Genomic DNA, 15,629 nt, shown 5'->3' with positions numbered 1-15,629 from the left:
TGCTATAGTCTAACTATCTGTGTTCCTCCAAAACTCCTAAACTGAAATCCTAACCCATCCCTCCCACATGACAGGATGAGGTAGGGCTTTGTGGAGGTGATTAAATCGCAAGGTGGAGCTCTTAGGAATGGTATTAGTGCCTTTATAAAGGCCCGGAAGAAATGCCTCAGTTCTTCCACCATGTTGAGGTTACATCAGGCTCGCATCAGATACTGAATCTGCCTGCTCCTTGATCCTGTCCTTCCCAGCCTCCCCAACTCCGAGAAATGAACTTGTTTATGAGCCACCTAGTCAATGGTATTTTGTTACAGAAGTCTGAAGGGACTAAGACAGGGTCAATAAACCAAAGCCAGCAGCACAGTGGGGGCCCTGGACAGCCTTAATGCCTAGAGAAGGAGCGAGAAAAAAGGGCACTACCAGGGTTGCCAAATTAAACAAATATAATGTCATGATAATACAGATTCCAGTTGAATGTACACTTCAGATAAACAACAAATACTTGCAGTCTAAATATGGCCCATGCGATATGGGGAGAAACGTAATCCTGAAAAACGTTTTGTTGATAAGCTAAAATTCTAATTTATTTGGATATCCTGACTTTATCTGGCAATTTAGACACTAATAAAAAGGAATATAAACTTACATGTCACGGGACTTTGGTTGATATCCCAGCTCTACCACTGACCTTATGCAAGCTCTTTACAGTCTCTGAGAATCACCTGAAACCTGAAAGGGTTGTTACAATGCCAGAATTAAATAATAGCAAAATACCAATGCGTCAATATAACCATTTATCCACTTGCCCTCGTGCACTTAATACTTCTGACTGAGGATGGCTTGGACTTGGAAACATTTTCGTATGCAGGTTACTAATTTTACTCCCAATTGCTCCTTCTTGAACCCAGATAGGACACAAGGTGCTTAAAACCTTGGCTTATAATAGAACTACTAATATTTTAATCCAAACCCAAACAGTATGACTTGGAGAAAATGTTTATAGCAAACTGATAGCCAACATTAATAAATCCCTCACCTCCAGAAATTGGTGGTTTTTCCACAGAAGGATTGGACTCTCCGTGGCCAATAAACTAAATTGAAAAATCTCCGACCAACTGTAATAAACACAGAATTGAAAGCTAATAAAACACCACAGGGCATTTCAAGGTAACTCAGCAGGGGAGAGCTCACCAATATTAGATGTGTTTACAGATGGTGACTAAAGATATAATAATTAATCTGCTTTTGAACTAATGAACAAATCACATGCTTCCTTAAAATACAAAGCACAAAGCTCTTAGCTGCTAATTAAGTTCAGGAGTGGAATAAACACTTGATTTGCAGTAAAGGATAAGGCTCATAAACAGTAATATACAGCTATCCAAGTCCTGCTTGTCTGACTCAGAAAAACAAGTGCCCTATTCAGAGTGTAAAAATTGACATGACACTATCATTCACCTGTGGTTTTCAAGTTTTAACAAGATCCAAGAGCATTTATTATTTGACATAATAAATGTCAAATAATGTGCTTCCTTAAGGATATTTTAAAGAGGAATTATTCTAAATTGGTTATAAAAATGTTAAATGTAGTATTTTATAATGATGATGATAAAACATTTAAAGCTTGTCCAAGTTCAGCCATGGAAACGGAAGTAAATTTACTAGAGATCCAACAGATTGGTATTCTCTATCTCCTTGGTAAGTGTTTAGTGCAGCTGACAACATGTATAAGTAAGAATTCCGAATGCAGAATTTAATGGAGTGAGATTCATGCTCACAGATGAGGGTGGGAAGCGGATAGATGGGTAGACAGACAGATAAACAGACGATAGACCTGGGGTCGACAAGCTATACCCCAAGGGCCAGATCTGGCCTTTGGCCTGTCTTAGCAAGGTCCACAGTGTAAGGGTGGGTTTTACATTTTTTAATATTTGAAAAAAATCAAAAGAAGAAAAATTTTTCAAGACACATGAAAATTACGGGGAAGTGAAGGAAACATGAGGGAGTTGTCCATAAATAAAGGGTCCCTGGAACCTGGCCACACCCATTCAGCTATTGTCCATAGTACTTTTGTGCTATAGCAGCAGAGAGTGGAGGACACGGAGCCCAGGCCAGAGGGCCCACGAAGACTGAGGTATCTTTCTTGTCCTTTACAGAAAATGTATGCCAGCTCCTGAGGCAGATGGAGAAGTACACAGACAATACAAACTGTAATCCTCTCTCACCTGCAAGCTGCAGTGGGGTTTACTAGCATGCCAAAGCAGGGTCATTCCAAGCACCAAAGTCCTTTTGAATGTATTTTAGAAAATAATACATATTATCATGAGCTAGTACTCCTCTCGTTGCTATAATTGATGACTGGTATGCTTTCCTTTAGAAAATGGATTTTCATGAGAGGTTCAGAAACTCAGATTATAGCCAGACTTCTGCTCGTCTCTTAGCAGTGCATCTTCGCTTCTCCCTCTCCTGCCCTCATGGTCCACTACCTCTGATGTTGCCAGCTCACCCCTACCCTTCTCAGGTCTCTGATCCTTGCCCACACCACAGGCAGGCCTAACCAGCATCCCTGGGGCAGAATGGCTGCAGCTGGGGCAAAGGGGCAAAGGGTAGAAGAAGGAGGGGATTCCCGCTCCTCAGGGCTCTCACAGCTGTGCTCCATCATGAGTCAGTCTCCTCCAACATACTTTGGAAATATCCAAATCTGGATATTTCTCAGAAATCTAAGTAGATTTTAACTTGGTATTCTGAATTCAAGGAAGCCCTAGTATTCTTTTTTGTGCACTTTGGACTTTCTCTCCAGGCCTAGGAGAAAAGAGTAGGGAGGGTGGAAAACCTCCCTTCACACCACTGTCATCTATTTCCTCTGCTGCTAACAGTTCAAAACAAAACAAAACAAAACTTAGAAAACATCAATCAAGTTATCTGTTGCTTTCGGGGAAGAAGTATAAGAAAAATGCCATGACACTATCTCTTGTGTTAGACTGGGTAATGGAAAGACAGAAACATTGTCAGGAACAACAGTTGTGGGCAGAGCAAAATGGAATAAATCAATCTCTCAGATTCTCCAAAGAAAAAGAAAATAAAAGAAATGATAGGACATGGCCAAGGCCAAGAAACTTCCCCCAAAAGTTTATCAGATTGCCATCAAACCAAAGGCCATCAGATTGCCATATATATATATATATATATATATATATATATATATATATATATATATATCACATATACCACATATACCATATATATATTGTGCATACACACACACACACACACACACCCCATCTCTACCCCCAAAACTTTACAGGGATGACAGCTTATCACTTGGAATCACACAAGAGAGTTGGGAAGGACTGTTCAAGGTTCACTGTTACATCCTCTGTGCTGAAAATACTTCCTGTATAAAGTAGATGCTCAAATAAACGAATCTATCTTACTCTCCATTGTATAGAAACTGGAGGCTCAGGAGGGAAACCACATGACGTTTTCAAGATCACAAAGCTGGTCGGACAGAACTAAAACAAAAACCCAGAATTTATGACCTTCCCCTTGCCCAAGGCCATTCATTGCTCTCTCGTGGCATGCCTTGTGGAAGACACAGATGATTCACCCAACAGATATTCTACCTTCTTTGTCTATAGATCTCCAAATGAGCTTAGCATGGTGCTCAGACAAGGTGGGCAACTGCCTTACCTCCCAGAAGATAATTCACCTGTAGTGTGGAGTCTAAGCCAGCGCCAGAAATCTGATTTGGAATGGCCAGTGACTGGTTTAGGTGCAGACTTTTGATTCCGAATTTTGGCCAAAGGTATGTGAAGGGAAATCTGCTCAGAAGAAGGCCTTCTAGGAGAGATTTTCCTACTTATTACAATTAAAAGGCCACTCCTCATTCTTTATCTTCCAGAGTTTGTTTTGCAAGAGTAAGATCCTTGTGGCTTCAGGGGACATTCTATGGCCATGAGGCTCTGAAGATTTCAAAGACCTAACCTAACCTAGAACGGAGACTTCATTGAGCTGCTGAATGAACCAAAGCTGAAACTTCTTGTTCCAGACTTTGTGAGAAGCTAAACTGCACTATCACTCAAGTCGAGTAGTCTCTTGCTTGCAGCCAAGAGCATGCTAAATCACATATCCATTCTCCGAAGATGCCCCATTCCCTGCCTTATCCTTTATGCCACTAGAGTCTTCACCTAAAGTCATAGGAACTATAGGTATCATCATGAGAAAAAAAAAAAAAAATGCTAATTCTCATTGCCAAGATGGCAGGAGGGCTCCATGAACGCAGCTTTACCCCAGTGAAGCACTAGTCTATTCCAAGCCAAACTCCAACTGCATTTTCCCAATAGAAATATATGTTGTGTGGGCCCCAAGATGATTTTAGAGCAGAAACTGTACTATATGGTTTAAATAAGCTTTCGTAGGTTGGCCTGGAAACGTAACATTGTTTCTATGGAAAAATGTTTAAACTCCAAACAACTGTGTTCCGAATGAACTTTTGAATGCAACCTGTTTTAAATTTGGGGGTTGCATATGTATTTATAATTAAAATACACAGGGATGAAAATGAGTTATCAGATGCAAAAATCACATTTGGACTTCTGGTTTTAAACTGATCAGTGTCCTTTTGCCATTTTGGATAAAAGAGCTCTAAATGAAAAGGGTTTTGACATCTTGCAGTACCAAATAAAAATGCAAAATCAGAACTCGGATAACCTACCAGATTCCATTTTAAAGTAACTTTCTGTTGGAGGAGGGGGTTACCTTACAAATTAAATAGCGCCCATCATGCCAAAATCTGTCATGGTAACCAATGTCTTTAGGGCTCACTGGGAAATATTTCAAGTAGTAATTTGAATGAGTATATGAAAATCTTCCACCAAAACAAATTTTAAAAACCAAAATAGAAAAAAAAAAATTCTATTTAAGGCTGAATCCAAATCCTCAGAGTTTTGTGTTCAAGTCAACCCATAACTATAACTTGTTCCCCTCCCCACCCCCCAAAATCTCCATTTCTTGGTCCAGATACTAAATTGGGGTATAGCAGAAAAAGTACTTCCCAGTGATTTTAGCTTTTTGTTTCTATTTCATCAACTGTAAAATGAAAATAATACCATCTAGATCCCAGACCTATTGTGACATTTACAGGATGGAGCATTCCCCAGTGTACTTGAAGTCTAATAAGCACTCAGCAAGTGTCAGTTCCATGACTTTCTGACTTCTTCTCTCTTACAAGAGTCCTGCCCTCATCTAACATATCCAGATTCACACCAACCTACACACATAACTGAAAACAGAGTTTATTCTTCTGGTAAATATGCATATGGTCTCTAAAGAAAATCAAGTCTAGCATAATCTTTCAACTTTGTGTGAAAATGAATTAACATTTCTCTCCTTGTAGAAAATATTATGATTGAATGCTAAGGGGATTTTTCAATACTGTAATTACTGTAACTTATATTTAAATTCTGCTGAAACCACAGATCAGGATGTTAGCTTCTGGAATTGGCCACGTTGAAGAAACAAAGGGCTGCCTTTGCTGTATAGAAGGGTGAAAAAGAAATTAACAACTATAATTCAAATTGAGGTTTGGTATGATACTCACCTTTGCCTCAACATATCCTCATCTTTTCCTTGTGAACTACAAAGTTTCAGAGTTTCCAAAACTATTCTTTTATGATACAGCAACTTCTTTTTTACTTAAAAATGAATTGTAATGATTAGTGAATGCCCGTGAAAACAATGATGTACGTGTTAACAGAAGGCAGTAAAGATTAGACCTCAGTGTTCTTAATGCTTTGAAATTAAGGTTGAAAAGCAGGAATTCATTCTTTCGGTTAACTTGACTGCCACACTGAGCATATCTCTGTGTACTGCTCCCTTAAAATGTTCAATTTCGGGATGCCGATTAGAAGCTGTGTTCAACTCCTCTATCATTAATTTTGAAGTGTTATTTGCATATTGCTATGGTGCTCATCTATCTCACCTTGGTTCCAGGACCTGTCCTTTCTCCGTTTATTAAATTTACCAACTGACAGAATGAACCCCAGGTAAATCAAAGAGGGGCCTTTGTTCTGGGTGATTATCATGCAAAGTAACCAAAGCTGCTGCCACAAGTCTCCAGAATTAAACTGGATCCCTCACAGGTGTAAAACTCTGGGAGCAACGTCACTCTACACAGGCTGGCTATCTAGATTTTTGCAAAGTACCAGTCCCAAATACTCTATCTCAAAAACAATTTAATATTTTGGCCAATAAATAAATAAATAAATAAATAAATAAAATAAAAACAAAAAAACATGTATTACAGTGAAATTGAGTCTTGACAATTTTCCTAAGTCATACTTCCCACTCACAAAATATAAGTTTTCAAATAAAATAATTCAAGTTAACTTTTCCCACCTCTCATACTCCAATAGCCTTATTTATCTGTCAGGCTTTATCCCAAAATTGAGATTTATCAGTGACTAAAGAAGTAAATAAAACACAGTTTCCTCACGAAGCTCCCTACACCTCCCTCCCCAAAGTGCAATTTTGTCTTTCTCACATCTCTGTATCTTCTAAGACGTTTTAAGTCCAAAATGTCCAAAATCTACCTTACCGCCAGCCTGGAAGTAAACTCTCATCCTCAAGTACCCACAAGGAGTTTTTGATTCCTCAACAAGCAGAGAGCTCTACAAATCACCATCACGCCCAAGAGAAGAGCAAATCAAATTGCTTTTCAAAGATACAAAGAGAAGAAAAACTAAAAGCTCTCATTCTTAATCTAAAAACAATGCATATGTATGAGCAACACTAAACTCTAAATATACATTTGTATTTCACCCACACTGCTTATGACTACAGATTTTTGCCAAAAATATTACATTTAAGTATAATACCTCAACTTTTTGAAAATCTCCAAACCCCCTATCTTTCCTCTCTTCACTGCCTACCCCCAACCCAAATACATTACTACGAACTCCTGGGTGAAGGACAGAAAATCTCATACAGAAGATTTAAAACTGAGGAGAAGGAAGCTTCCCCCATGTAGGGGAAGAAAAAGGTTTGGGCTTAGGTACCATTTCTTAGTTTAAAAGGAGCGGGCCTTAGAGGCTGAGATAGGGATGCTGGCTCTGCCTCTAATGCACCATTTAACACCGAAAAACTGACTTAACCTTTTTGAACCTCAGGAGTAAGAGGGTCTTAGCATCTGCTCTAATCACCATGTACACAAATTCAATAAGCCATTGCCTATAAAGCACAGTTTCTCAGCCTCGGCACTCCCAGCATCATAAGCCGGAGAACTCTGGATGGGGGCTGTCCCGGGGACTGCACAGTATTTAGCAACATCCCTGGCTTCTACCCACTAGATGCCAGCAGCTCTCCTCCCTTCTGCTGACATGGCCAAGCATACCTGAGGGGCAAAACCTTCCCCTGTGGAATACCGTGGAGTTATCTGGCTGATGATAAATGTTTATATCTCATTTGTAAGAGTTGTCATCACTGTTACCCATTAGATACTGGTTTCCAGATAAAAATGGAAGTATCATCCACATTTCAAACTTCCTAAATATTACCAGTGAACATTTTCTCTGGTGGCAAAGATGGGAAGCATGACAAGACCACAGTAAACATCCAGGAGTTGAATCAGCACCTGAATGAAATGTACTCTCAGTATGACACCTATGGTCATCTTTTGTAGGAAGGAAAGGAATTTGGAGGAAGTTAAAGGGAATCTAAAAAAACCTACAGTCTGACATTAAAAAAAAAAAAAAAGAGTGCCATAAAGCATGACTTCGCAGTCCTAATGTTAATCTGTAGCAGAGCTGTGACCAAAATACTGACACGTTTACTCCTAGTTCAACAGAGATTTCATTTCACCATGACAGGCATTTAGGGAAAATCCAAATTCGAGTCACACTTTCCAGGGTCTATTCACTGTCCAAGTGCATTTTCCCACTAATTCCTTTTGGTAAACTAGCTTGGCTCCTCAAACTCTCTTCCTGTCTCCTTCACTGTATTGTGCCCAGTTCTTCAGGAGACAGACAATTCTCTAGGATCTAGAAGACACAAGACAAATTTAACCAAGACAAGTTTGGGTAGCAAGAAACCAGTAGCTTCAATCTCTCTAGTGGGCCATAACAAACATTTTCTATGGCAAACATCCTCAGCTGGCACAGAACAGACAGTCTTTCATATTTCACTTAACCAATGTACATTGCTTGGTCAGATCAGTTTTGCCTCTAAGACCTACTCAAACACTACTGCTTGCTGTATTTTCTAAGAATTTTTAGTATTAGAAGCATGCAACACGGTGTCCATGCCTTCCAAGGAAATGGCATGAAATGGACTTATTATGCACTCTGATTTCAAACAGAACTTCTTTTCTATTACAGGGTTGTAACCTAGCATTTACTAAAAGGTCCTTGTTAGGGATAGATTGTAGAGTTTGTTACTGTGTTCCTGAATAGGAGAATATAAGCAATGAAAAATTAAAACAAGAAACATTAGTTTTTGCTGGCCCTAATTATGGTAATTAAGGATAAATTAGTCTAATTCTAGAGTAGCTTTAGATAAAATATTCTGAAAGAAAACAAGTTCATCTTTGGTATCCCCATGCTGACGCACCTGTGGTCCTCATGGCGTGCCCCAATCCCAAGCCTGAACTACTCTATTCAGTACAGCATTTTTCAGATGCTTCCAGATTCCCATAATTACCCATGTTGGTCACTATCCTCTTAGAACCCAGATACATAGCTTCCATATCAATTGTTAATCTGATGAATTAATCTATATCACTGTGTTAAGGGCCCTCTCTAACAAGAATATGCAAAACAGAGTCTGGCAGCAAAATAAACAAGGACTTGGGACTAGTATTTTTGACCTGGTTACTATTGTGAGCCTTCATCCTTAAGCTGTGCCCTAAAATCATCGGTCTCATAGGTTGCTGTCCCTAATACAGCACCTCGCCCACAGTGAACATCAATAATGGCAACTATATTATTAACTGCCCCATCACAGCCTATGTTGAAACAGATCCAATAACATTTTCCAGCTAGAAAATAAGGAAACTATATTAAAATCATTTTCACAATAAAAAGGGGGTTAAAGTATAACAAAGAAGAAAATAGGGATCCTCTGTTCTGCACAAGAGGAAATGGTGACATGGCCAAAGTGAGAGCACCATGTTGACATAACAACACTTTGCAATGGCTTTCACTCCCTTAGGTATCGGTGGTTACTTTTCCCATGTAGGAAACATAAATACCAACACTACTGCAGCCCTGATTCCCACGTATAAGTGTCTGAAGGCACAAATCAAGAAAAAAGTGAGAAGTCACAGAGAAATGTCATTATTTGGGTCATTTGTAAAGTAGGGATAATAAAAGTATGCTCCTCATAGGTTTCTTGTGATGAGTAAATGACATAATACACATTCAGCAGCGGGCCTGGCCTAGGGGTGTCCCATAAATGTTGGACATGATTGTTACTCAGAACAGAGCAAAATCTTGACTGCACCCACATAGCCAGCACAACCCAAACAGATTAAGTGATGTTGCAAAGGAATGCAGTGGAAGAAAAGAACCCAGTTTTCTCATGTTCTGAGGTGGAGGAAAATGTGGAATAGGGGAAAGAGCAAGTCCACAGAGCACTATCATGGGCTTGCCCTCAGTCTTTCGTTCTCTCCTCTAGTGGTAGTTTCCTAGAGCTGCTCTCACTACCAGGTCACATAAAGCAACAGATATTTATCTCTCACAGTTCCAGAGGCTAGAAGTCTGAAATCGAGGCATCAGCAAGGCCATACTCCCTCTGAAACTCGGTAGAATCCTTCCTGGCCTCTTCTTAGCTTCTGCTGGTGCCTGGCTATCCTCAGCATCCCTTGCCTTGTGGCTGTATCACTCCCATCTCGGCCTCTACTGTCATATTGCCTTCTTCCTGTGTCTCTGACTCTCTGTTCTCCTCTTATTATAAGGACAGCTGTCAGACTGGATTAATGGCTCGCCCTACTCCAATATGACCTCATCTTATCTTGATTCCAACTACAAAAACCCTTTTCCAAATAATGTCACAATCACAGGTTCCGGGGGTTAGGACTTGAATATATTGTTTTTGGGTAACACAAGTCAACCCACAACACCTGTCTCATCTGGAGACATTTTGTTTTCGTTTGGTTTGTGTGGGGTTTTTTGTTGTTGTTGTTGTTGTTGTTGTTGTTTTGGTGAGGACTTAAGCTACAAATGTGAAATTCACTGAAATGATATTCATGCTAATGAGCCAACTTAGAATTATTATAATAAAAAGGCAACTATGTCTACTTAACCATGTTTACTTCTCAAGCTCATTAGTGGTTCCATGTGGTGAGAAAAATTTCCCACTCACTTTATCAAATTTAGCACATTTATTTAGTCTGAGTCAGTGTCTGAAATACCCTTTCATACATTTAAGCCAGCTTTTCCCAAGGTCATGCAGCAAGATAGAAATCATAGATCTTTCCCCTGTGAGTCAATCACTATAAAACATAGCACTGAATTTGGGTGAAAGGAAGTTAGGTGAAGAAATGTGCCTTGAATTATACAGAGTTGTTTTCTTCCCATGTAACACATTTTTATTATATTTTATTATATATACACTTGAACTAAAACCAAAGCATCACTGGTCTAGAGTGAGCTATAATTTCATCTAAATGTTTTCTGTAAGGAAGTAACTTATTTTTTGAGACTGAGTAACAATCACACTTTCTTTCCAATCACAATTCAAAGTAAAAGGGAGTTTATATTACTATCAATATCCTTTAAGCAAAGTGGTATTTAAAGGATAAAAATGATCACTTTTCCCTTATCATAAAACATCAGCAAGCAACATAAGAGATAACTTTTCCAGTCAAGCATAATCTCTCATCATTGCTGAATTTTTGTCAGATGTTCTCAGCCTGAAATTTTTCTAATATAAATTTGGTTAATTTGGATAAAGAAAAATTCGCTCACTTTGCCTTAAGAAAATGAACTAACCATATGTGCCAGACACAAAGCAATCCATGTTAAATTTTCATTAGCGTCCACCCGAAAAATAGCTACCAAATTTGATCTTGTGGAGAAGAGTGTCTCAGCATGAAATCACGGAGAACCACGAGCAAGCTTTAGATGTATCATCTGGATGAAATTTTCACTTTAGAAATAAACATTATATTTTATATATTAAAAAACCCTATAGACACAAGTCAAACATGGGACTAACGACAAGCACACAATACAGAGAAGTGGCTTAGGGTCCGTGCGGAGTCAGGTCAGACTGCCTGAGTTGGAAGCCATGACTTGGAAACTGCAAGAAACTCAAACAGCTACTCAATCTAATCCTCAGTGTTCTCAGCTGTAAAAGAGGGATGATGATAATAGTACCAACGTCTAGGATTTTAATGAATAATAGATGAAATGACTATAAAATCTTTGGCATAGTGCCTAATGTTATTATTATTAAGAGCACAGATCCACACCTGGCAGGTATGGCAAAGTGCCTGGTTTTAAATCACAGCTGCTATGAATTACTGGCAAGGAAATCTTAGGCAAGTAACTTAACCTCTGTGAGCGTCAGATTCTTCAAAAGGGGAAAATAATAGTAACTACTTCAAGAATATAAAATAACAATATATGTGAATTGCTTAGCCCAATACTGGAATACAATTAGATCTCAGAAAAAAATATATACCTCATTATATCTTCATGGTGGAATTTAATTATGCAAATAATTTAATAATTGGCTTTTCATTTACATGCACTGCAAATTTTTTGTCACTCAATAATTATTCTCATAAATCCAAAACAAAGAATGATTCTGTGCCTAGAGGGCCAGAAATATTTTTGCAGGTATGAATAGTGCAAGATTGATCTAGGCAGGGATTTTAGAAATAAATTCCCTTTAGATCCATTTTCAGGGCTCCCCTGTCGTCCAAGAACAGTTTACTTAAATTTCACTCTTTTCTAACATTTTTTAGCTGCAAAGAAAGAAACTAACATATTTCAAAGAAGGCTTGATGTACGGTCTCACAAAAACCAGAAAACAGCCAAGTAATGTGTGTAGTTATACTTGTTTAAAGCATTCTGATATGAAAAGTATTATCAGGCAGATTCTCAGATTACTTTTCTCCGTGCTGGTCTTTTTCACGGGAGCCTTCCCAGCAGCCACGCTTGGAACAGACAGCCTGTTAACACTGGTGCCCTTTCAAGTCCAGGATTGTGTCTCAGCTCCTGGACTGCTCTGTCCAGACTGACATTGAAGAATGGACCCTCTCCTCCACAAAGGGCTGCCTGAAGGCTTTACTTACCTATTAAAAGTAAAGTCTAGATGGGGGCAAAAAAAATTTCTCCTAGGTTTGTAGGTAAAAAGACTAAAAAGGCTGCCTTCCAGATAAGACAAGCTTAAATCGTTAAGAAACAGAAGTGCAAAGGCTGGAGTTACACAGGGCTTGAGATCCTCCCCTCAGCAAACACATTAATTGGCTAACCAAAGCCATTTTCTCTTGTGAGCCATTCTCTCATTCTTTGCTGTCTCTGGCTACAGATGTTGGGAAGCTACATAATCACTTTTCAAACTCTTCTGTAGCTAGGAGCGGCCAATGAGGTATAAGCAGAACACTGCTAAGAAGTACTAAGATTCTCTAAAGCTTTTGCTTTTGTGGCTAAACAAGACACCTAATGCCTGGCACTGTCCCTATCCTGCCCCACCCCCTTTCTCTACCTGGAGCAGGAACATGAGATTTAGACCAGCGGTGGTGGCATGCACCCACAATCAATCAACAAACACAAGGACCAGCTGTCTGAGCAGGGCCACGACAGTGTCTAACAACAGAAATACAGAGCAAAGGGGCGCCTGGGTGGCTCAGTGGATTAAAGCCTCTGCTTTCCGCTCAGGTCATGATCCAGGGTCCTGGGATTGAGCCCCGCATCGGGCTCTCTGCTCAGCAGGGAGCCTGCTTCTTCCTCTCTCTGCCTACTTGTGATCTCTGTCAAATAAATAAATAAAATCTTAAAAAAAAGAAAAAGAAAAAGAAACACAGAGCGAAGCATTATTCTTCCAAATACTAAGGCTAAGACCTCGAGATTCTCAGCCAGATGGGTGAGGCGCTATTAGATTGCAAAGGAGGTAACACAGTGTCAGACTCAAAGATGGAAGCTGTAATGGCAACTAGGCGGCTAGCTGCATGTATTTTCAATACCAATATCCATATTTAGCATCATCAGTACCAGTATCTCTGAATATTTAGACTAATTATTTAATTTATATTTGAAAAATAGGTCTAAAGAAACCTGAAAGGTTAAACTACTATGCAAGCATAAAACAGTTCTTTATTTTACCATATTTCAATTCAAAGAAAAATGGTGCTATCAATATTAATAATGAAAAACTAATGGAACTGAGACAGGATAAGCAAAATGTTATGCCTCTCTTTGATTGAAGCATATATATAAATATGAGTGTGTTAAAAGCAAGAATCCAAGTGAAAAAGTCATAAATTATAATGCTGAAGAAAGTCATGTTCCAAAATAAGACTTGTTTTCTTCAGCAGTCTGGATAACATTTTACCTTGTGTTCAAACTATCCATGCATGCAATGAATGCAGCTTAGTCAACCTCAAATTATACCCCATTTCTGATCATCTTGTAGAAACTCAACCCGTGTCCATGGAAATGTAGCATCACATTGCACAGCTAAGTAAAGCAAATAATACTTGCCATTTAAATGCATGCGATCCCTTTAAATTGACTCTTTTCTATTTAAATATATCCACCTAAAAAAACAGGCTAAAATACAACACAATATTTCAGAGATTAAGTCAACATGAAAATCGTCCCTGGTCAATCACAGTACTCACCTCTCATTCTACAATTTATTCATAAATTAACTGATTCCTTTCTGACTTTCCTTGAGCTCATCCTTCCTACTTCTTAAATTACAATTCACTGATGTAAATGATTTTAATATACCTGTAGTTGAATTTCTCATCTTATGTTATTATTCCTCATCCTTACAAGAATAGACATCCTTCCTGTGTTCAAGGTTTATTTTCCCACAATGCTCTGTATTTCATTTCCTACCATTTTTTGTCACCTTCTTTCAACAGTTACTTCTACCTTCTTCTACCACCAATCTTCCCTCTCTACTGGCTCCTTTCATTAAGACTATAAATCCATTCAAATAAAAACACAAACAAAAAACAAAAAAAGCCCAAACCTGCAAATGTCTTCTGGCTACCTATAACCTAGTACCTAAAGAACATCCCTTCTCTGCCATGCTTTTCAAAAGAGCAGATCCCACTTGTTTCCAAATATCCTGTATATACAACTATTGTGTGTTGATAAATATTTAGCGATTGGTTCTCCTAAAAATAAATATGTATATGTGTTTGTATGTGTATATATATGTGTGTTTATTATAAATCTTACTAGTATAAAAGATATAGCATGCAATTATACATAATAAAAATAAACAATAGTCTTTACCTTCAAATACATAGAACCAAATGGTTTCTCTTTTTTTCCAACTGGTTTCTTATAAAATGCTTTCATTGATACTTATCAAATCTGATATGTTCTGACATGAGTGTTGGTTTTTATTTTCTTTTACATTCATAAACGAGATGAAAGTTAAACAATGAATATGTATGTCAGAACTGCTCTTGCTCATCAAAAATGGGAGCAACTTTTCTACTGAACTGGATAATATTGTACGTATTTGGAGAATATTTGGAAGAATATTTCTTCAACTTTTTGTGCCATTTATAATGCAATTGCTACATATCCAACATACTTTTTTTTTAATAGTTTACTTATTTATTTGACAGAGATAACAAGTAGGCAGAGAGGCAGGCAGAGAGAGAGAGGGAAGCAAGCTCCCCACCAAGCAGAGAGCCTGATGCAGGGCTCAATCCCAGGACCCTGAGATCATGATCCGAGCCAAAGGCAGAGGCTTAACCCACTGAGCCACCCAGGCACCCCTAACATACTTTTGAGTGTAGGCTGTATTATCAACAATATGTATATCCCTTTAAATCTAGACTACAGATAACAAATTCTCATATTTGCAGCTTTGCCAATTTCTATGGTATAAATACCTTCACTGTGGCAAATTTCAAGATACCAAAGTGAAGTCAATGAACACAGACTCCAGAAGAGATATGCTGGAGCAAAACATTATATGGTGCATCCATTATCCAGATAAAATAGATATAAATAATCTTAAGAGTACAGACAATTAAGAAAATGTAGTAAAACAATCAGGTAGGGTGGATTTTGAACATTATATTTATTTTTAATATGATTTATTTAATGATAAGTAGACATAATTCAGATAACAGCTATGGCTATGTTTAACAACCAGCTTGCACAATTGCTGAAAATTTAACAATCTGACTCTCACAAATCCCTAAGCCAGTTCCAGGTCACCACTGCATGAATATATGGCTTATACACCTACCACTCTACTGTATCGGCTCTTGCTAGAGACAACATGGACTTACAGTTGCTAGTCTACTGGAAATTTTGCAGACCTATGTTATTAGATCTCTCTGTCACATTAACCCTTTCCACACACCTTTCAACTACTCTGTCATGCTTTTCTAACTCCATCTTAGAATTTATTTCTTTCACCATTCTCTGTAAATA

The 15,629-nt window shown here is 38.4% G+C and overlaps 2 protein-coding genes across 9 annotated transcripts in view; both read right to left on the bottom strand.

Annotated features, from left to right (window-relative positions):
* The window catches only part of HDAC9 (histone deacetylase 9), a 938,635-nt gene that overhangs the window by 899,498 nt on the left and 23,508 nt on the right, over positions 1–15,629 (bottom strand). The window lies entirely within an intron of this gene.
* The window catches only part of LOC125080496 (sterile alpha motif domain-containing protein 1-like), a 34,513-nt gene continuing 24,323 nt past the window's right edge, over positions 5,440–15,629 (bottom strand). Inside the window, exon 3 of the mRNA XM_047694370.1 lies at positions 5,440–5,530. Within this exon, the coding sequence (XP_047550326.1) occupies positions 5,476–5,530 (55 nt within the window). The 3' untranslated portion in view covers positions 5,440–5,475. The remainder of the gene's footprint in view (positions 5,531–15,629) is intronic.

The sequence above is a fragment of the Lutra lutra genome, chromosome 11, assembly GCF_902655055.1.
Source record: "Lutra lutra chromosome 11, mLutLut1.2, whole genome shotgun sequence".
Lineage (NCBI taxonomy): Eukaryota > Metazoa > Chordata > Mammalia > Carnivora > Mustelidae > Lutra > Lutra lutra.
The sequence above is the reverse complement of the archived record's forward strand: the minus strand, read 5'-3'. Positions and strand labels throughout refer to the sequence as shown.